General features: G+C 34.0%; 1 protein-coding gene across 4 annotated transcripts in view; it reads left to right on the forward strand.

Annotated features, from left to right (window-relative positions):
• Positions 1-23,594, forward strand: part of DIAPH2 (diaphanous related formin 2) — a 184,964-nt gene that overhangs the window by 121,773 nt on the left and 39,597 nt on the right. For all 4 annotated transcript variants that reach the window (XM_082771025.1, XM_082771028.1, XM_082771026.1 and 1 more), the window contains 2 exons: positions 9,119-9,254; positions 18,695-18,790. In XM_082771025.1, the coding sequence (XP_082627151.1) occupies positions 9,119-9,254; positions 18,695-18,790 (232 nt within the window). The remainder of the gene's footprint in view (positions 1-9,118; positions 9,255-18,694; positions 18,791-23,594) is intronic.

Here is a 23,594-nt window from a genome sequence, read left to right on the forward strand (position 1 = left end):
TTATTCCCAACATGCACATAATCGTCTTGTTAATGCTGTATACATGTCTTCTGCAAATACTCCTCTGTGGATATGGAAAAGAGGTGTAAATTCTATAAACTACCCAGATAATTTTTACCATGAGATATTATCTGGGTTTTATTTGCCAGAATATGCTTTACTTTCTTTATGTATGAGTGCAGGAATACCTGTGTTCTGATTACTAGACAGTACTGAAAGCAGACAGCAAACTTGTCTTGACATTTTTGTTTGTTTTTTCTTTTTTCCTTTTTTAATTTTATTGGAGGGGAAGAGGATATTATCAGAGTGTTTGGTACAGATAAAACACTCCTTGAACATCAAATCTAGCAGAAAAAGGATTTACTTTGAGCAAGTAGTTGAGTATTTTCAGTAGACTGCAACTACTGTTCATTTTTTCCACTGTAATCTGCCTTTAGTATTTCACTTATGTACTAAACTACTTTTACTGGACTTTTCCTTCTTAAAATTCAGACACAACTATTAGCTATTCACAAAGCAAGAAAACAGCATCTTTCTGGTAGGCACTACATAGTCGTGTACTTCCTTGTCAATGAGGATCTCAATAACCTCACATGTACATTTTCACAATCCTTGTTACAAGGTTATTATGTTTGAATAATACCTCCACAACACCTTCATCTTGTGCTGTAAATGCAGTCATTGCAAAACATAATTGTCTTATTACCTAATTGATGTAAAGTGCCTTCTGTCTTAAGGGAAAGTAATCACAGAGTTTGGAAACTTGAGTTACACATGTGCCTGCTTGAAGAGATCAGAATCCACTAGCTATTCTGCTTTTTCTAAACACCTATGTATGGTCGCCTCTTCTTAGGATATTTGTATGATGTTTGTTTTACTTAATACTAAAAAACTGCAATAAAATGTTTTTTTGTTTTTTGTTTTTTTTTTTTAGGGTGGGAGATTATCCTAAAGACTAAATCTCTGTGAATAGATTCAGTTTACTAAGACAGACCTATCGAGTTTTGTATTCTGGTTTGGAATATTAGACTTGAATTCCAAACAGAAAAGACAGACAACAAATAATCTTTCCAAGTTTCTAGAGAAGTGGAGCTAATTTCTTGTGCCACTTTATAATTTTTGGAAGCAGGCAGTAGTCTACTAAGATACTGTTTTAATTCTGCATATGTTGGTCTGAATAGTTAATTATCTGTGTGGTGCTAGGGTTTTAAAAAGTTTTTATCTGTATTGTCTTCTAAGCCTCTTTAAATATTAAATATTAAAGTCTTCAGTAATAAAAAAGTGAGATCTGAGACGTGTATAGCTTAAGGAAAAGCTTTCTTTCCTTAGTATAATTTGTGCTTTAGTCAAATTGACTTGTTCAGATATATACGCTAGTTGTAGTAATTGTAATTAGGTCTTTTGAGAATTTCCTGACTTATTTTATCCAGAGCAGAACCTTGTAGACTTCAGTGGCATAAAGATTCTTGTTTAAGGATTTAATTTTTCCATATGCATGAAGAAGGCCTAGAGCAAGCATTAGAAGTTTGCAGTACAATCATTTTATTTTCTATAAGGAAAATTATTTTAAAGAATTAAGATTTTCTGCAACATTTTGATGGCTATGAAAAGTTTTTCAAAAAGATAAAAAAGCAATCAATTTTCAAGTTTAAGGAAAAATCAAGAAAAAGCAATAAATCACTGGAACTCATTTAATTTGTGGAATTTACTGTAAAAATTCATAACTACTGGTAAGAATTCAGGTGCCATCGGAGAAAGCTGAGTATATACAGCATTTCCAGATGTTCTGTAGAGCATGCTTACTTATTAAATACGTTGTTTTCAAACCAGAGTAGTGCCTGCATGCTGCTTCTAAGTGTTGTTTTTTTTTCCCCATTTATGGTAAATGATTGAAGTAAATGGCCAAAATATAATTTGAGATATTTTTTGAAATATGCATGACTTGGCTTTTCTTGTTTGTCTGTCTCCTGTGTTATTTCTTGTACTACAGCTGCTAACAATTAAAAGTTCAGGAGTTCTTCAGATTGCTGCTTTTGGTTTTGTTGCTAATTTTTCTGGTGTGAATGTTTATAATAAGACATACCATAGAATCATGAGGTAATTTAGTGTGGAAGAACATAGTAGAGAGTCATTGAGTCTGACATCCAAAGCAGGGCTAGTGCAGAAGTTAGTTCAAGCTGCGTGGGACCATGTTTTGAATATCTCCATGAATTGAGATACCATGTCTGTGGGAGACTGTGTTGAAGGCTTTGCTAAAGCCAAGATCAACAACAACAACAAAACATGCATTGCCTTCCCCTCCACAGAGCCAGTCAGTCATTTCAGTATAGAAGGTAGTCAGGTTGGTCAGGCACAATTTGTCCCTGCTAAGTCCATTCTTTTGGTTTCCAGTCAGCATCTTGTCCTTTGTGTAACAGGAAATGGCTTCCAGAAGGAATCATGTTATGAACTTCCTGAAAACACAAGTGATGGCTGAGTAGTATGAAGTTCGCCAAGCTTTTCTCACTCTTTTTAAGATGAGAATTACACTTGCTTTTCACAGGCATTAGGGATGTCCTTTGAGTCCTGCAGCTTTTTGATGAATTAGAGGCCTTGCAATGACATCAGTCAGCTGCCCTGATAGCCTGTGAGACAGTGATGGTAAAGGTTGAGATGAAGAAGGTACTGAGTACGTGAGACTCTGAGGTTAGGTTCCACGGTCCATTCAGCAGCAGAACTATCTCTTCCTTAATCAGCCTTTGTAGATGTAAATGCCCTTCTCATTGCCTTTAACATCACTTGCCAATTTTATCTCCCACTGAGCTTTGGCTTTCTTAATTCTTTCCCTCCCTGTGCAGTAGTGCTGTATTTCTCTTGGGTAGCATAACCATGCTTCTAGCTTTCAACTTCTCTGTTTTACATCAGAGCTACATCAAGAGTTCTTTGTTCAACCACACTTAAACCTGCCAAACCTCCTCAGCTTCCTGTATGACAGGATGGTGATCTTAGTGCTTGGAGAAGGTTTTCCTTGAAGATCAGTTATCTGTGTGTGTGTGTATATATGCTGTGTTTTAATTGAGTCTACAGCATATATAGTTCTAGATAAAGGCCAGTCATCAGCACTTAGAATTCAACAGAGCCATTCAGGAAATCTTAACATTTCTTCCGTTAGCTTTGTATAACAGCTTTAACTACTATTTCCCTTTGCTTAACCTGTGACTCTATGTATAATTTTGCTGTGTGGAAGCAAGTGTGCTGACTAAATAAATTACTGTCTCTCTTTGTTACGGCATTTTGCTTTCTCTTCTTTCATTTGCGACTGTAGATAGGATTGTTACGCTATACAATAATGAAATTCAGCTAGTGTTTTTGAAAAAGATGAAATATATCAATATCTTTTAATTTTAGGCTCATCTTTAATCAGAAATATATTCTGAAAGGCACATTTAATGGTCACAGAGAAATCTGCGTTTATGTATGTATGTATACACATGTACACATCTGTATATCATATATAAAATATATGCTCGTTGCATGATATGTTTTTTCGTAATGCTCATATTACATAGCATCTGGTCTTTTGAAAATATGTTCAAGACTGTGATGGTCATTGTCAGAAATGGCATACATTAATTGGAAAATAATGCCAGTTTTTGATTTCTTGAAATAAATAATACATACATTTTCTAATTAATTCTTCTGCAAGTTGGAGAGAAACTACCTAATAAATGCACCTCCACAAGTTCACCTATACAGTGATATATATGTATCACCTATACAGTGATACTTATTTTAGTTCAGTAGTTTCCCAAATTATTTTCCAACAAGATTTTCCATATAAATAAGCTGTTATTCTGTTATCCCTGAATAACAGCAGAAAAGGAAATTACAAGGAGGCCATGTAAGCAGGTATAGTAGCTGACCTTCCTCTGTTTTTTGAGACATATTGACTGCCACTGGAATGTCTTGGTATACTTGGAGAAGGGGTGGGAGTGGTAGATATCACTGACTAATTTTTTTTTATTTTTTTTAGAGAAATAGATGTTGGCTTGTTGAACAGAAATTGACTTATTTATGAACATTTTTTTTCATCTTTTTATATCTTTAAGACTGCCCTCACACAGAGTTTGCAGTCAAATACCAAATTAATCTCATAGCTAGTTCTTTATCCGTATCTGTCAAGCTGTGTGAAAGTAAATCATTTTTTGCACTGTTTTGTGATGTTAGGAGAAGATGGCTCTGCATACTTAGGAATTCACATTTAAACTTGCAAAACTGTCTGTCATATGGTTGCAAATAACCAAATAAACTTAGAGCACCTATGACGTATCTAACCAAACATTCCTTTTGAGCCATTTCAATTCATTAAGCTGCAGCCTAGTGAATCAATCTGGAAATATGGATGGATGAAATACAGTTGTTTTATTTATATATGCTATAAATATATATGCTCACTTTTTATTTCTAGGTTTTTCTACGCTTTTTGGAAGAAACATAATTAGAGCCAAGAGTGTAGTGAGAGGACTAAATCAAGTTTGTGTTGCTTTACCTCAGAAATTGTCTTTACCTCTTGCAGTTGGAAATCCTGCCTTTCTTGGTCTTTACTTGGCTGTGCTGCTTCTAAGATTAGGTAGAATATTTAAACCTTAGAAGTGAGTTTTTAACAAGTAATTTTGCATCACCTCTACCTAGGTTTATTTCTTTGATTTAGTGCTTAGATACATCTTCATAACCTCATTGTATTCAAGGAACATCACAAGATCTATGTAAAGCACTTGAGCATGAGGACATTCCTTTGTAAATGAAACGTGATTCAAAATCAAGCTGGGACATGCATGTGTGGGGAGGAATTATATATTTTCTTCTCTGTCAGAGCTGACAGTTACAGGGAAATTGAATCAAAAGTAGTGATTTTGGTTTTTTCCACTTTACATACACATGTATAATAGTAGATCCACAGAATAAGAATATGCTTTTCATATTTGGGACATTTTTGGAAAATATATTTTTTTAGGTAATATTGATTTAGTCCTTCCTTTCAGTGAAAGTAAACACAAACTTCTCTTGTCCTTCATTTGCAGTGTAGCCTTGGAACAATTGCAACCTGATATACTTGGTTTGGTATAGTTTTCAGGCTCTTATCAATGAATGATTAATCAGTTGCCTGAAGCAAGATGCCTGTTTGTTCTTTTCTGTTTTGGTTCTTCACTTTAGCCTGCTGTCTCACAAACTTTATATCAAATGATCTGAAATATTTTTTATCACAACTGTCACTTTCTGGATGTTTGTTGGCGCTAGAGTGTTTACAAATATCCACCCAGTCTTTCATGCCTGCATTTAAAAATGCACATAAATTTCCTTTTAATGAGGTTGTATGCTTTATGAAAGGTGTATGAAATACATACGTTAACATTAGATGGGGATTTTTTTTCTTTATACAGCTCTTAATTTTTTCTTTTTTTTTTTTTTTTTTTTTCCACTTTTAATTTTTTTTTCCCTGTGGGCCCCCCATTTCATGCAGGTAGTCTTAAGGGTGAATATTAAGTCCAAAAGCAATGTTGCAATAATGTCTATAAAAGTACAGTAAAATTGGAGGAAGTAAATAAAAAAATAGAGAGGTGAAATCTGGCATTTATAGGCATGGTTGTTACAAAATGCAAAGAAGCTTCTTCCTTCAGCAAAAGAATATTTTTTATACTTGGTGAACTTCTATCAGTGGTGACTGCTTCCCTCTCCTAGAAAACATTTTTGTAATTGCTGCTTTTTGAGTAAGAAAATCTTCTGATTACATTATGAATGTACTTAAATAAAAATGGGTTGTATTCTAGTATTCTGGTCCTGGGTGAGCTTGACCTGCAATGACAGCATCCCAAAGATATTTTATATTAGATATAATGGTTAGGATTCATGAAGCACGGGGCAGTATCCTAAATAATCTTTTCTACTTACTGTTTTGTAGCCACCCATCAGGAAATTCAGTATTTCTGTTCTTGTTTAATTCTAGGTTGCTGCATCTCTTTTGCATTATTGTCATAAAGATAACTTGAATGTTACCCTCCATGGAACACTCATGAAAGATCTTTATATGAACACATTGAGCAATTTGCTGCATCTTAACTCTTTCTGTATACATGAATTTCCAGTTAATTTGAGTTCACTGTTCCTATTGATTTATGATGCAATTCTTTATTTCTTGTATATTGAATCACATATTTTGCTGGCACAAGGCAAATTTAGGGAAGGTCTGAGTGATCTGCAAGTATTATTTTTAAGGCATGGAGAATGAATTTCTGTGGGTGTCCCACATTATGCTATTAAAGTGGTGTAGAAATTCAATTTAAAGTGGCATTTTTATGCATAAAAATCAAGTACTCTCTTCTATTACTTTGCAGAATGAATGATGATAAGTTGATTATCTAACATCTCAGAGGCAGCATGCGTAAAAGTGAATGAACGTAACCTAATAGGTGTCTTTTTAGAACTCAACCACTTCAGTTTTTCTCAAAAAAGTTGTAGCATTGAAGGGTGTTTATAATTCTCTTTTTTTTCTGTTTTACTTTTTATTTTATAGTATCGGCATAGGTCATGTTCCTGCTAATGTTACTGTGTACATAAGTTTTTGTAAAAGCAATCTGTTACAGCTGTTTGAAACCACTAGCCTCAAAATGTATGCACTTAGATGTCCCATACACTTTTGCTGCTGTATGAATTACTCCAAAAAATTGAATGCCCCATTTTAATCATGTGACATCTCTAGACTTTAGAATGGTAAGACATGAGTTACACACCATGGTAAGTCATGTGCAGACTTGTTCTATCTTTATATTAGAAATCACTGGGCTAGTTCACAGTCTGGAGGTCTAGAAACTGAGCAAAGAGTAAATAAGGAAGGAATCAAAGCCACATGAGGGTGACAAATAATTAAGTAGAGGGAAACTTAAAGGACTTTTATTATAATTGAGGTAGAGCAAATTCTGTAGACAACACCATTCATCCGAGTAAAAGGTCTCTTTACCTTTATTTAGAGTCTTCTTCAACTAGCTTTGAAAAAGTATGGTCGATGGTAATTCAAATATAAAGTATGTTTATAAATACAGATGAACATATAATTATTTTGCTTTCAGCACATAGCTTGAAAAACATCTGTTAATATGTTCTTGTGAGTTATATATTTCAGGCTATTGTCTGACTGTCTACAGTAGTAAATAACATAGCAAATGTGGAACTAGCTGGTGGAGAGTAATGATAAACAAGTACTTTCTGTGTGACCTCGTTCTGAGACACTTTTTTGAAGGAAAAGGAATACTTTCACTAAACAATGTTGATGTGTCAAATAGCAAATTGTTTTCTTTTTTCAGTCCTCATTTTGAAGTGGTATGTAAAGGAAAAGAATAGATGGTCAGTTTTAAGGGATGTGACATAAAATTGGGTGGGTGAGTGGGTAGGAGGTTCAAGAGGATAAGGGATAGCAGGAAAGGATCTGCTAAATACTAATCAGAATACAACACCGTTACTAAAGAATTGCTGGGCGACTACAGTGAAGCCAAGGGTGAATAAGTAGAGTAACTCTACCATTGCTATGAAAAGCCTTCTGAAACTGTATGGGTGCAGTGTTCCATTTCATTCTATTAGTTCCAAAACTGCCAGTCTGGGAACCAAGAGCCCTAGAGACTTGTTAATGTGGTGCCCCGTTTGGATTTCTGTCTCTGTTTAGAATGTTTTTTTTTTGCCATGAGTAGGTAGCGTATTTTATTAACTGTATATATTTTGTATTTATGAACTGTGTATTTGCATATAATGTCTTTTCAGTTAGGAAGTTTAGAGGCTGGATGGTTTTAGATCCAGTCACCCCTTTACTGTAACTATTTTGTTGGACATAATGTCCAAAATAACCTGAAGCCCAGACCTACACTACTTGTAGGTAGAGTATATTAGGGTACTGTTGGAGAGGAAAGGGAGCAATAAATGTCTAGTTGTGAATATAAATAAGAAAACTACCCTTAACATTTATCATGTCTATTTATAATGTTAGGCAAAATTAAATCATGATGGATTTCAGTGAATTTCCTAATGATAAATGAATCTAAGGAAGGGTGAAATGAAGGATGTATTGAAGATCTTATGTAAAAGCTTAAAGGAACTCAAGTATTTAGTTTTTTTAAGAGAGCAAGGAGTGCAATAGGAATTATGACTGGTTTTGAGGACGTGATAAGTTGATTGGGTTTGTGTGTCCAGGTTTTGGTAGTGGAGAGGGGTCACTGTGGAGAGGCTCTGTGAGGAGAGACTGGACCTGCCCCATGCCAGAAACAGCCACTTCCAGACTTTGTCTTAGCGCATGAGCATTTCATCTTTTTTTTTCTGCCTGTTCTGTTGAGGAGGGACAGTGAAAGAGTAGCTTGGAAGGTGTCTGGAAGCCAGCCCAGGTTAACCCAACACAGTAGGAAATCAAGACTCATTTCCAAAATCTCATTTGGAAAAGGAGGATATATTCTAGATTAAATGTAGGAAGGATTGTGGAAGGTTTTCATCCAGGAGTACTCTACGTTTATAGCTTTTAGCATGGCACTTTGTGTAACCTGTCATCAAAGAGACTTTAGATTTGCTGTCTTGATCCACAAATTCAACTATTTTCCATTAATTTTGATATGTTTTGTGTAGCTAAGCAATGCCGACTGCTTTGGATATTTCGGTATATTTCAAAATATTTGAGGAATTGTAGCTTAAATGTTGGTAGATTAATTTTAGTTATTCGTAGTTGAACTGCATAATGACAGAAACTTGCTTTCATCTACACTTATTCCTCTTAAAAGTAAGCTATTGGTTTAAGCTAGATTCAGTCTTAAAAGCAAATCCAAACAAACAAACATACATGTTGCTGCTGAACTATCTGGAATTTTTTAATCACCATAAACGTAAAGTGATTTCAAATTTCATTCTTCTGATTATCTAGTAATGTGTATAATAGTATGGTAAATTATTTTTTCTTTAAAATTTCTGACAATGCTTAAAATGTAGCAGTTCCTTTTTATTTTTTCACTTATGTGAAATATAAATGCATATCTGTGCAAACAAGGTTAATTTTTGTTATTTTTTCTAGTCCTCAGTGTGTAGACTTCCATGTTCTTTTTATCTAATGCAGGAGGCTTTAAAAGAAAACAACAAAAGAAGAGAAATGGAAGAAAAAATGAAAAGAGCCAAACTGGCAAAAGAAAAGGCTGAACGAGAGAAACTGGAGAGACAGAAGAAGAAACAGCAGTTGATTGATATGAACAAAGGTAAGGCATCATTTTTACTAGAGAAATAACTGGGTGGGGGGGGAATAATGAGCTGAAGATTGTTCCAGGTCAGTATGAAAAATACTTGCTGTCTGTTTTGCAAGCAGAAAAAAAAGGTAAACTTTTCCGGTGAGAACTCTGGCCTTTTTTGCTTTGGCCTTTCTGATTTTATAATTCTGTATTTGTCATTTACTATGTACAATGTTCCTTTCAAGCCATTTTGCTGTGAATTATTGCCTTGTTTCCCTTTGTTGCAGTTAATTGATTTTTTCATAAGGATTTACTTCCAAGAAGTAGTATCTTACTTGCTTTGTTGTTAATTTCATTCTGTGAACATCTTTATAATCAAGATACTTTGGCAATTTATGTCTTCCTTCTTGGGCTTGGAGGCTCCATGTTATAATGTATGTTCTCCCAACAATCCTATTATGATCTGGAAAATCTGGTTGAGCTCAGGGCCTAAGTGTAGAATTATATTTCAGCATTATAAAAAGCAGTGTTAAGCTTGTCAGCTGTGAGAAGATTGTATGGAAAACACAGGAGAAACGCTAGGCCAGGCAAAAAAAGCCCACTGCAACATCTTTGAGGATGGCTGTGAAGGTGAAAATAATCTAAGTCATGGAAGGACAAGATTCTGGTCAGCATTTTAATCACTGATAATGCAGTCATGCAGAAACACTGCTTATGCAGATGTATGGTGTCAAATGTACTTAGAATGCCGGTATTTATTGCAAATAAGTAAATTTCCTGTGACCAGTGAAAATGTGTGACTTGTGTGTTGACAGCTAGCACTTAAGGAGTGTCAGGTCACCATCCTCTCCTTCTGGTTTGGCTACCATGATCCTCTACAGTCTCTGTTTTTGGTAGGCTTAATCTTTAGTCTGTGGTTTAAATGAACTTGTGTTTAAGGTGATATGTACCTCTGGTACAGCCGTAGTAAAAACATGGATCTTGTAGATGCAGTACTGAGAATGCTTTGTTCTTCAAGTTCCTTACTCCATCCCTGTGCTCTTCAGAGAGCAATTACAACCCTAAGATTTGCCATCACCAGCATATTTTCACTTTAAGAATCACAGGGGCATTCCTATCACTCCAGTTCCCTCAGCCGCTCCTCACAGGACTTGTGTTCCAGAAACCTCCTTTGGGACCTATATGTATTTTTTAATACCGATCAGATACTTGCATTGAACCATTAAGTCATTTATATTTGTTTTTAACTGAAATTCTTACATCAGGTATACAGTTACAGTAATAACAGTGTATCTTAAATATATACCATCTACTTACACATTACTTTGTCAGATTGAGTCATATTTGCAATGATTTCAGGAAGTTATACTATTTTATCTTTATTGACATATGTATACCAAGTGTCACAGTTCTGTGCTTTTTTGTGGTTAGAAATTTCATATTTTTATTTTAGTGAAAGTGAGGAACCATATCAGTCTTCAAAACTAAAAATGGATGCAGAGGATAAATTTTATTTACTAGTGATATTTTTTTACTGTGTTTACTTTATATGTTTTACAAATGATAGATTCTCTATTGTGTTTCCAGACTGTGTTAAGAAGAACTGGGGGAAAGTAAAAGCTTTATTTGCATTCTGAATTTTTGAATAGATTTGATATCAGTGCACTTCGAATGCACTGCATATTAGAACTCTACTGCCATGGTAGGAGGGGTGGAGTGGAGTGATAGCTTTATCCCCACTAGATTCCAGGACACTGATATTCAGTTTTTTTTAACTAATTATAATTATACCTACTTCTGTATGCTCATTGCTGCTTATATAAATAGTTCACAAATTTGTCTAAGCAAATGTGAAGCAGAAGACTTAGAGGAAGGACACATATGTCCTCTCGAGTTGTGATTTTGACAAGGTAATTTCAGCTGAAGGGTGTTTTAACTGAACTACGCATTAGTTATTTCTTCAGCTGTATCTTCAATTAAAAAGAAAACAAAAACAAACAAAAAACATCGCTACAGCCTCTCGGGTCAGAGCAATAGTAATAGGATTCCTATATTTTCAAGCCCTGTAAGGGTGCAGTTCTATAACCAAGTAAGAGCAAGAAAACTTTCACACAGATGCGTAAGTCACTGGAACATCCAGGTCAGAATTAGTTGCTTTTCTGTTTCTTGGTGCGAGAGAGCAGAAGACTGCAGTGTGGCCAGAATCAACAACTGTCCAAGAACTTTAATTCCTAGCTATAAAAATAATTTCAAATTTGCCAATATTATAAAGACCAGGTTACTCAATTCACTAGTATTTTGTGCTTTGTGGAGTGTCTCGTTTAATTGAGATGCCATATCAGCCAGTTGACACAGTACTTACATAAATCCTACTAAGCATTCAAAGATGTGGAATGAGAAATGTAATATAGAAGATCTCTCAACTCAATATAAGCTTTGAAGTGATTTACAACGGACAACATAAAAAATCAAGTGATTGTAAGCCTCAGAAGACATACACATTTCCAAATATAGGTGTTTCATACAAAATCAAGATGGACTGATAGTAGACAAAATAAATATATACCTTCAAAAATAAATTAAAATAAGTAAATTAAAATAAATAAATTAAAATATTAAATTAAACATTAACTTTTGAATTTAATATTTAATATTACTATTTAATTTTATTAAATCAAATATTAAATTAAATATATGAATTAAAAACAAACAAAAAAACAAAACGTTAGGAACTTACTCAACATATACTCTTCTTTTTGCTTCAAAAAACATATACGTTATACCTATTTATGCCTATGTTATATTTATGCCTATTATTTTTCATAAATAGGCACTCTAATAGATATAGAAAGGTTAGTCGGTTCTCAGTTAATCAATAATAAAACATTAAACAACAATAAGATCTTTTCAGCCTATAATTTATTTTGAAGTAATTTCCATCAAGTTTCTTCTTTAGTTGAAGTCAGTGGATTTTATATTACTTGGCATTCAAATGCCCATACAATTGGGCTGTTTTTAACAGAAAAGATGGTGTAGTGGCTTGAGTCAAAGATAGCTTTTGTGATTTTTTTCTATAACAGCAGCATGATGGAGAAGATCTTAAGTAGTGCTCGGCTGATGACACAAATCAAAATTTCAGAGAAATATTTTCAAAATATTTCATTCTTCCCTATATGTGACACGCTCAAGCATTTTTGAGGAAGACATTGACATGCAACTAAAAGTAGATGCTTAAGAGCTGATGAAAAAAAAAATGTGATTTGAAGAATCTATTATCAAAATTTTTAGTTGCCTAGTTGAAAATTAATCTTTTCTCTACGGCTTGCCAGCTCTATGAAAAGAGAACATTCTTTATTTTACAGCAGTGGTCTACATTTTTGTGAGAGCTGTAGTAGGCTGGGCTATATGTTTATATAGTGTTTTCATGACTTCCACGTGACTTAACATCTGCAAAATCCCTGCAATGTTGCTTCTAAGTGAACAAGAGAGGAAAAAAGAACTGAAGTCAGCTTTCAAGGAGCTGAAAAACGTGCAACAGCAATTCTGATGCAAATGTTATTTAATCAGAAGCAGTTTTGCTCTTCACTATGTCTGATTACCATGGTGATTAGAATCACCTTTTATCTGAAGTTATTGGGATAAAAGATAGAATGAACTTGCTTAGTCCCAATTCGTATTGAATAAATTATTTTGAAGACACATTAACATTGTTCCCTAATGCAGATGAAGATAACAGAAATTAAGTTCTATGCTACTGGTTGATGGATATTCCTGCTTTCCCTTTTTAAGTACTGTTTTATAAGAATTCATCTGCCATTTATTCACATTGCTATGTACTAATATCAGCAATAATTCAGTTGTTTCCTTGAAAAGTTTACACTTGCATTGGCAATTGCAGGGTGCAATTCAAGAAGGACATGCTTGTTTTTTTACTGACTGTATGCTTTCTTAATTGCTGTGTTCTTTCTATGTCCTTTAGCATAAACAGAAATACATACTAACTTTATTATGAGATGCATATTATGTTGACAGTATCTTAGCCTTAATCCTTTGAGTTTGTTTCGGCTAGTGATTACGAGAGGTACCTGGTATGGTAAAACATGAGGCATATTTACATTCTGTTAATTATTCGTTTATGGTGCTGGATGCCAATGAGATCAGTGTTAGAATTCATTTGTGAAGTCTTTGTTTCATATTGATGTCAATGGTCCATTTGAATATGCTGCATTCTTCCTGAAATGTAATCTTCACAGAAGAAAGGAAAAAAATAAATGGAGATTTACATTATGGTCAAAAATATCAGTAAAAGTACAACAAGGCTTGATACTTTCTTCTCCAATTACATGAGTTGCTCAAAAATTATAAGCTGTGTTTATGCAGTATTTTGAAGCCACATGGAAAATGGGGGGAGAATCAAAACTACTGTAAATGTTGCTGTTAATATAGATCAAAACCATCTCAAGAGATGCAAATAGATGGAAGCATGGACTGGTAAACAAAAAGAAATTAGAAATGAAAATATAATCTCAAATTTAAAAAAAAAAAGTAATGGAAAACTGTTTATGAACAGAAGGTAGGCACAATGAAAAGATTTCATGGGGGTAAATTGTCATGGGAAAAAAACAAAATCATTAGACTGAAATCTAGTCGGGATAATTACAGGTGAAGAAAGGCAGTGCTATTAGATTCTTTCACTTAAAATAAGGCTTCTTTGGAAGTGTTTACTGGACAGTAGCAAGTGTTAACTTTTAATATATGCAAATTCAACTTTCTTTTTCCTTGGTAGAAAAAGTATTCTTATTTTCAAAAGCACGTATTGTTACTTTCGAAAATACTTTATATTCTTTATCCAATATAATTGCTATTTAAATTTATATTCATCTATTTTGTAGAACTGCCAATGTTAAAAACCATTTCTGCAATAATTAGTTGATCAAATAGCTTTTTCTATAGTGCAGAAATCAGGATAACAGAATTGCTCGTTGAACTGTTGTGAAATGGAACTGCGTCCCCATTTAAACTGGGGACAAGGTTGGTGTCTAAATTTTGTCTCAGTGGAATGATTGTTTTCTCTGTGGTTATAGTATCTCATTTGTAATAGGATTGTTAAGATGCTGTCTTAACAACAGTAATTTCCCTAATTATGTGGGAAAGAATACCATGTTAATGAGCCTCTTTTTACTGTATGATTAGTGTTAAAACATTCTTCCCAAAATTGTTTAATAGTTGTATAGGTAAAGTTAACTTCATGAATTAAGTAATGTTCATTTGCCAAAATATATAAATGTATATATACTTAAAAGGTTAAATTCTGTAAGACATCAAATGATGCTTATTTTAGTGATAAAAGTGGATTTCTTTTTCTCAGGTATAGATGCCAAATTAAAGTAATTTGAACGTTATGACATTAATTTCATGGCTGTTTGTTAGTTGTACAGTCAAACTTTGAACTTGAAATTTCTGATCACTGATGACTTCTGTAATCCACTGGGAGAAGTTTAAAAAATAATAATAAAGTAACGATATTTATTTTTTTTAATGTGCAGCGGAAACAAAGACTGCTTCTGGATTAGTATGCAGAGTATACATTTTTGTTGGAAGCAGAAAGTTGCATAATGTTTGCAAGTTTTTTAGTTTTTATATGTATTTTTGTGTTTTTTTCTTAGATAAAATATTTGAGTCATTAACTATCAGCAATTTTTAAGTGATTTTCTAATGCTAAAAGTGCTGTGTCAGCTAATTATGTCACTTACAAGTTGCTTAATACCGTAACAGAATTGTAACCATTGAAACAATAGTGGAACTTCATTATGGATATCTTCAATTGTTATGGTATTTTTCTCTCTCTTTTTTTGGAGCCACACAATCATTTCCTTGTCACACAGAGGCAGTGTCTGTGCACACGTGTGTGCGTAAATCATCCTTGCAAGGGGCAAATGATCCCCAGGGGTAATATTTATACATTTCACTTAAATACATTCCTGTTGAAGTAGACCTTGACCACTGTGACATTTTCTGAAAATAAGTGTGCACGTTTCAGAAATTGTTTTTAGTGGTCTGCCAGTGTAACAAAGCACATTTTTCTCATTCTATTAACTTGACATAAACCTGAGGTCAGGTTATCATAAACAATATGCTTAATTGGTATGTAAGCAAGGATTTCCCTTCTTTTGGAAACTGACATGAGGTATAGGTTCATTTATCAGTCATACCGTCCAAACTTGCTCTCCATTTAATTAGAAAGTAAATAACAGTCATGAGATTGTATTCTAGTGCAAAATGCTAAGGAAGACTGCTTCCTGAAGATATTTATTATGCTTGCAAAATGAATTTAGCAGATGAATAACATACAAATGTATGAAAACATAAATACATACTTGCCAAAAGACACTGAAAATTGACCTTCTTAAGTGAATATATTGCATTTTAGAATCCTAATACTAGTTACGAATACACAGTCTTTTTTTTTTTCCAAAGTTTATAAAGGACATGGGTTTGACTCATGAAAGAGCAGTGAACCATTTTGGTAGTTCCACTGTTGAAACGTAACTCATCAGAAGTGCTAACAAAGCAGGACAATATAGTGCAAGATGTGATTAGGAGTATAAATTTGAAACCATCTGGAGAAGCAGGCAGGTAGATACGTGTTACCTAAAGTGGCATTTGATAAGATTCTTTCACTAAGGGCCTAGATTTGAGAAAAACTTCCTGCAAAGTTCCAGAAAGCTTCTGTCCAAATGGCCATGCAATTACTTACGTTTGTGTTAATTTAAGTTAGTTTACAATTAGTGCATTTGAAACCCAAAGAGTACAACCTGTTTTGCAAATACATTGCCCTTACTGGAAAAGGGAGGTGCACCAGTAAAATACAAGGGCGTTCTCTTCATGATCTTCATGATCACGTGAACTTCAGCATGAACAAATCAAAGGGAAGACAGCAGAACACTCTAGAAATGAGAACATGTTCCCAGGGGCTCTTGGGAGCCAATTCAGATTTACAGCTACTGCTCAGAAGAAGCCAAACAGGCAGGAGATGGACCATGTTTTGCATGGATGGTCTGACGTGTTCTGATTTCAAGCAGTTTCTGTAATCTATTCTCCAGAGCGACTGAAGTGACTTAAAAGACCTAAGCTATTCTGCTGTGTTGTTTTACCATCACCAGTCAAAAGTGCTATCCCAGTTATTATATTTCGTTTTAAAATTGTAGTAGCTAACCCGCTTTGGGTTGGAAGGTGACTTAACATCTAGTTCCAACCCCTTGCTGTGGGTAGGGACACCTTCCACTAGATTAGGTTGCCCAAAGCTCCATCCACCCAGGCCTCAAACACTTCTAAGGATGGGCATCCACATCATATTTTCATGGACAATTTTGATTAGGAATAAGTTAATTTAGAAACTTTTTTTTGTTTGTTTGACTTAGCTGATTTGTGTCTGCAAACTGTTGCAGGCTGTATTAAAATAAATCAAGGAGGTAGCTTGTAATATGTGAAGTACCTCAGCAAAAACTGTGGGTGAGGTCTGAAACTTCTACTGAATATTATTATTTATGAATTTTAATGAAGGCTGACTAAAAATGCAATACTTTGTCCAGTTTCCATTTAGTCAACTGACAACTTTCATTAAGATGCAGTGATGAGAGCATATCCAGCATAAATTTCACTTTGAGAAGTTAAAAATCTCATCACTGTGTTCTACAGCTTCTGTAGTTCATGTCTCTTTGTATTGTATATTTTGATACCCCAAAATAGGGTGTTCTTTAGCAGTCGCAGTAATTAGCAGGTAGAATAGCACACTCAGCAGAAAATGTGGAATGCTGTGTAAACATCTATGGAGTTTTGAAGTTTTTTTTGCATACATTCTGCCAATTTTTTTTATGAAGGTCAAATGATTGTAATTTTTCTACACATAAAATATTCTAACATGCTAACTAATGCTATGAGTATTGCAATCATATTATTCATTAGATGTTTCAGATCAACATGGAGTATAATAGTTTGGTTAAAATGTATTTACAGATCTCTGATTTAGAAAATAAACTTAATGCAGAACCAACAATAAACCATTGAATAAGCATGTGTATGGTAAGGTAGACAAAGAAAATTAAGAAGATTTTCTGTACAGGAAGACGTGTATTTCAGTCTTCAGGTTGCTACTCTTGTTCTGCTCCCTTCCATCTGGTGTTGAAGATAAGTTTATATATGTGGCATATTATACTTAATAGTTGAAATTACATTGATATATAATTTAAATTTACCAAGTAATTATACTGATAGTCATTATGTAGAAATTAGAACCAGGTATTGATTTAGGATTTGCACGCTCTTATATCAGGTCTGGATTTAATCTAATGCATCTAAATGTAACCGGGAACCGGGGCAGAATACCTTTTGCCTTAATAAGCTGTTTTTAAACTTTAGCATTTGAGAGCCTTGAATATACATTTAAACTCCTACATTTTGTGCAAGTCAGAAGTATCTTCCAGTAATGTAAATCTTTTGCATAAAGTAATTATCTTCCCACTCTTTGGTGGAGTAATTTGTATTAGCCTGAAGTCTGAGAGAGATAAATAAAATGTTCACCTCCTACCTGCTGAGCCTAGTCTATATTTTAGCTTTGGATTATAACACAGATGTGAGCAGGAAAATAAGTATTCATCAACAGTTTCGTAACATTGCAGCTTTGACTACTTTTTCTTGTGGTGTGCTGTGATCAACTTTTATTAACAGTCTGAAATGCAAAGGAAGTTCACAACTTAAATATGTAAAAAATAAACCTTCTACTTGTTTTTATCATACTGCACCGTAAAATCCAGCAATTTAAAAGCAGCAACTTTGCTTCAGTTTGCTTCAGTGGGAAGGGGGGAACCAAATAGAAAACCAAGAGGAAGATTTGGCAGAAATAGAATTCAGCTTTTACGAAGTATTGCACCTCTTTGTTTCACTGCATTTTTTTTCCTCTTTCTTTTCTTTACCTTGCCTTAAGGTCATCCATGGTATTCTTTTACGTGAGTAGCAGTGTAGTATGTGGCTGGTAAAGATTCAGTGCATCATAAAAATAAGAGTCAACACAAATATATATGCAGTACTACAATATTTGGGGTATTCAGTTTCATCAGATTTTCCGTGTGCTTTGATTAAATCCCAAAAAAAGTGGCCTGTTTCTACTTCAGGATGTTCTTAAAGGAATTTTAGCAGTGAAGCTACAGTCATTCAACAGCATCTGTCTGCATGCTGAAAATGTCATCAATAATGCACAAGATCATGTCTTGAAGAGCAGTAGGATTGGCATAAATTTTACTTAATGGAGCATCATATAAAAACTAGGCAGGGATACCTGAAGCGCTGACAGCATCCATTACATAAAGACGTATGTCTGTTGCTTGGAAGTGTTATGTAAGCTTTTTTTTTATTTCCTTAACATTCTGATTTCAATTGCACTGGGATTAATAATATCTTTTTCCTATTTTCAGAGGGTGATGAGACAGGAGTGATGGATAGTCTGCTTGAGGCCTTGCAGTCAGGAGCAGCATTCAGAGATCGCAGGAAACGAACACCAAGGGGACACGGTAAGATGATTTCTTAAAACTTTTAATTATGAACTGAGTGGAGAAAAGTTATTTTGCCAAGACTTAAAAACAATTTTCTCTGGAAACCACTGAGCTACTGTGAAAATTCAGTAGGAATTCATTCTTTTTGGTCATAGATTTTTAAATATAGTTTTATATTCAGGTAACTGGAGGCTCTGAAATATAACAAGGGTTCTTCTGTTTCAAGTGTAATTTAAAAACATGACTGCACAAAGCAAGTCTGTCTTAATCATTAAAACCGTAAGTATAATCAGTTTATTGTAGGCAGTGATGAAAAATGTTAACTTCTTACACCAGGAAGAGTTTGGTATAAGAATATAGCTGGTCATCATTTTTAAGCACAAGTCTTAAATATGTTCTTGTTTGGTTGGAAGATGTACTCTGTGTAGCTGTGAAAGTCGATTTACAATAAAAATGATCTACTTTTTTGAAGAAGACAATAGTATTCTACAGGTGTAGTCTGAACAACTAGTGCTTCCTGCAAGTTAGGTCGTGAGGAAATTTGAGAAAGAGCTAAGCAGTTGCAGTGTTTTCTCTTTTCCATTCTCCTCCCCTTACAAGTATGCCTGTTGCATACAGTTTGTAAATAGCATTTACTATATATTTACCTTTTATTAAAGCTCACGGAATGCTCTATTTTCCAATTTTTTATTTAAAATATATTTTACATTTTAAAAAAGAAACACACCAAAAAAAAAAAAAGTACTAAAGCAGGCTTTAACCTAAAACCTACTTAGACTAGATTCTCCAGGTTTTTACATGGGTGACGCCCTTAAGCATGAAGGGAATGAAGAGGGTCTGAAAACACCTCACAATTAATAAGTATATGAACATAAAGACAAAAAAATAAGGAATTGCATACGTTTGAATAATTTTCATATTGTTTTCTCCTGTGTTATTGTGGTTATTACCTTTCACTGGAGAAAGTATTTAAAACTGATTAGTTTCTTTCAATTTGATCCTTAGATCTTGGTACTTAAGAGATTCTTGACACATTGACACAGTGAGGTTATGTAATACTTGGAAAAAAAGGTGTGAGGTTTCCAAAAAATATATATATTTTTTCAGTAAAGTACTTATGAATCCTTGGTAAATTAGAGAAGTGTGTTGTGAACTTTAGACTTTGTGTGTGTGTTTTATATTGCTTTGTATAATTCTGAATTGTTGGTTGCCATTTTAATTTGTTTTTTCTAAAACAAGACCTTTATCTGAATAAACAAAGTGATACGAATTCTAAACATGTCCTTCAAAAAGGTGCAATTTAATTGTTAACTCATTACATCTGAGTTTCTGTAATTCACCTAAAGCATTTAAGAACTTACACAATGTAATGTGCTAGGTAATGCACACAAGTGTCTTTGTGTTAAGTAATAACTTACACAAGGTAATGCTAAATAATATGCCATTTGCTTTTATTGGTGTAAGTGCTTCTAAATCCATTTCAGTGTAGTATGTCAAGTATGCTTTGTTAGCTTTTCTGGAAAAGCATTACATGGAATTTTACACTGAACGTATCAGAACACTCTTTCAAGCTTTTTAACACATCTTTTTTTTTTTTTTAAATTAACACTGGCATTACTGCAGTCATCAAATTCTTCTGAGATCCAGAAATATAAGGCTCTACATATATGAAATTTCAAGCATAGCAGAATGCCTGTTTGCTTTTGCACTAAAAATGCATTGCTTGTTAATGATTATGGAAATACTGAAGATTATGCTGCAGCCCCATGACATCTGTAACTTGCATCATATAACATCTGAGTTTATGTAAGTGAGATGCAGGGCTGTGCCCAATGCTTCAGATGTTGAAATTGTTTCTTTCTTTAAAGTTGTTTTTGCCTTTCATCATAGGTACCTGAAACAGCTATAGAGTATATCTTATGGAGTATTTTTTTCTGAGAGCTGACTTGACACGGTTTTTTCTGAAGCTCTTAGAAGCTTTGTTTAGGATTCCAAAACCCTTTGGATGTCTTACATGTTGGAATAGACCTTTAGAACTAAAAGTTTTTATGAGAACCAGAAGAAATGTTCATAGTGACTAGCCTCTCAAAAAAAAAAAAAAAGTCATCCAGAATGAGAATGCCAAGGTCATGTGGTTAGAATTTTGTATAACTTCGCAGGAGTTATGTATAAGTTACTCACATTTAGGAATATTGATTTATTTTTAATTCACACTCTTCCATTTTAATAGGTATGTCTTGCTAGATGTTAAGGCTTAAATTTCTTGAGATTGGTGGCTGAATTTTGGCCACATCTCTGTGTGGTACCTGAAATTAGAGAAACCACTTTTACACACTTAAAAAGGATGTTTGTGTACTCATTTACCAACTACTTGAGTACTAATGAATAGTATGCAAAGCTAGCAGTCCACACTAGAGAAAGAGGCCAGATGGACTTCCTGGAAGTGTTGGGAACGGTCAGCCAAGAGAAAGGGGTGGGGATTAATCTCAAGATATGAGATTAAATGAGGATAGTGGTGGGTATTACTCTGTGTTCACGGTATCTATCTGAAAATCGAAAAGCTCTTTACGGCAGTGGACGCTACTCTCCTTCCTTCATTTAACAGACAAGTAAATGAATGATGCATTTCTGAAGTCTTTCTAAACTAGCATACACCAGCATTGGTGCTGCAATCTTTCTCTGGCAGCCTCTTTTTCTCTCTTTTTCTTTTTTTTTTTTTTTTTTTTTTTTAAGCTTGTAATCAAAGGTATACCTGACTTTCATTTTGTGATTAGCCTAAGCAAAAGGACTTCATGGCAGGCAGTAATACCATTGATTTCAGAACTCCAACTAACGTAGTTAGTAAAGAACTTCTGTATCAGGTGTGGTAACATACTTTGAAATCATACTGGTATTCAAAGTTTTGCACATGAAAATTGTCACTAAAATAAAGTGCCTACCTGTTTGGAATTCTAGAATTTTGTGATTCTTTCAATTTCAGTTGATCAAGAAGTAATGGTAACACTGGAATATTTTGACTCTCTAAAGGGTCTGTTTTTTATGCAACAATCCATGCATAATTCCAGAGCCGTTTGCAGGCATAAACAGCCTGAACATCAAGCTAGTCTGAAGCCATAACAACTACTAGCCAGTTTTTTAAATGGTCTTTAGGTTTGTCTAACAAAGTGCTGATCCCAGCCCAGCAAAGATCTTGAGTGGCTCTGAACTACTGCACCAGTGCATAAACTATGCTGGCTTCTAAGTCACCTGCAGTGTAGTAAAGCCAAGTCCATTTGTCTTCAGAAGACTCAATATGTATTTTCAGTAGTGGAGGTACTAAGAAGATTTATTTGTGCGTCAATAAAATAACTTTAAAAAGTGTTAGGTAGTATCATTTTTTATTGATGTTTTAGGAATACTGAAATGATATTGGTATGTGAGATACACTGGGGCTTGACATGGAATGATGTTTTATGAGTATAGTGGAATTAGAAAAATGTTTCTGCATTATTCCTAGTTCAATGCATTTTTGCATGCAGAAATACCTGGAAAGAAAATTAGAAACATTCAAACGAGAAAGAACTGTGTATTTCTCATGTGTCTAGGGAAACACATAAACTATTGGCATGTGTTTGGGGAAAGTACAGCATTGCTTTGAACTTGAAAAATGGTCATATGTAACATGTAACATTTCTTAAGCGTGACACAAATTTTTGTCAACACAGTGTTTAAAGGGGAAAAAGAAGCGTATAAGAAATCTAGTAAGAAGTCTAGTTACTATGTCTTAGAGATATAAGATTTTTTTTTAAATCTGTGCTATTTCTTTCTATGCTAAAACTACTATTATTAGATGAGTGCTACCAAAAACCATACCCTGATATTTGAAGCTTATTATATATGAAGGATTCTTTTTTCTTTTTTTTTTTAGTATATATTTTGTAATATTGACTAGGTCAGAATTTTATAACGTTCATGGTTTTAAGAATTGTGGAGAAGATAATTTTAGGAGGATATTTTGCCTAATAGCATATTATTTCTGGTTCTGTCCCATGTTTTTTTTTTTTTTTTTTATCTTTCTCCAAACTGTCTTTGGCCATTCATTCGTATTATGTTGGGCTTAAATGAATACAGGTCTGACTGCATGGCAGTAGACTTTCTCAGACTACATTTTGTAGTTTGTGCTCCAGGAAAGTTTGAATTTCAAGGAGTATGCCTTGTCCTGGTCAATCAAAATCTTTAAAGCAGCTTTATGTCACTATCCCCATTACAGGTCTGAAACATTGGCACAGGTGCTTCCGTTAATGGTTGCACATTATGGCCTCAGTGTAATGTAGCTGAACTGCTAAGTTTGTAATATACATAGCTCAGGAATTGCTCTCACATCCTAAAAACCATCAGTGCTAATTAATCACTGAATGTATTACTAGATCATTTCAGATTAAATACTCTAATATTTTAAAGGCTGCTACAAGTAGGGTGAAGTTACTTTTAATGATGAATAAAAGCAGGTCTGAATTTGACAATATAGGTTAATAATAATTGTAGTGGTGATATGTTTTGAGGAACTCTTAATTCCAAAACCTGGAATTATTGATCTATATCCTGTATAAACTAGACACCAATATTCAAAGAGTTGGTTTTGTTTAGTCCATTTCAAAACATACTGCAGGAGTTATGATTAGATATGATTAGTTTCATTAGCTTAAGTAGAAGATCACTGCATTATATATATACTCCTGATTTCTTTTTTGGAGGCCAGTGTAGGCTGTAAGATTCCGTGAGCATGTTATAACTAGTATGTGAATTAGTTTATCCTCTTTTACCCTTTCATGGAAGTATATAA

The sequence above is a fragment of the Aythya marila genome (assembly GCF_965140915.1).
Source record: "Aythya marila genome assembly, chromosome: 13".
NCBI lineage: Eukaryota > Metazoa > Chordata > Aves > Anseriformes > Anatidae > Aythya > Aythya marila.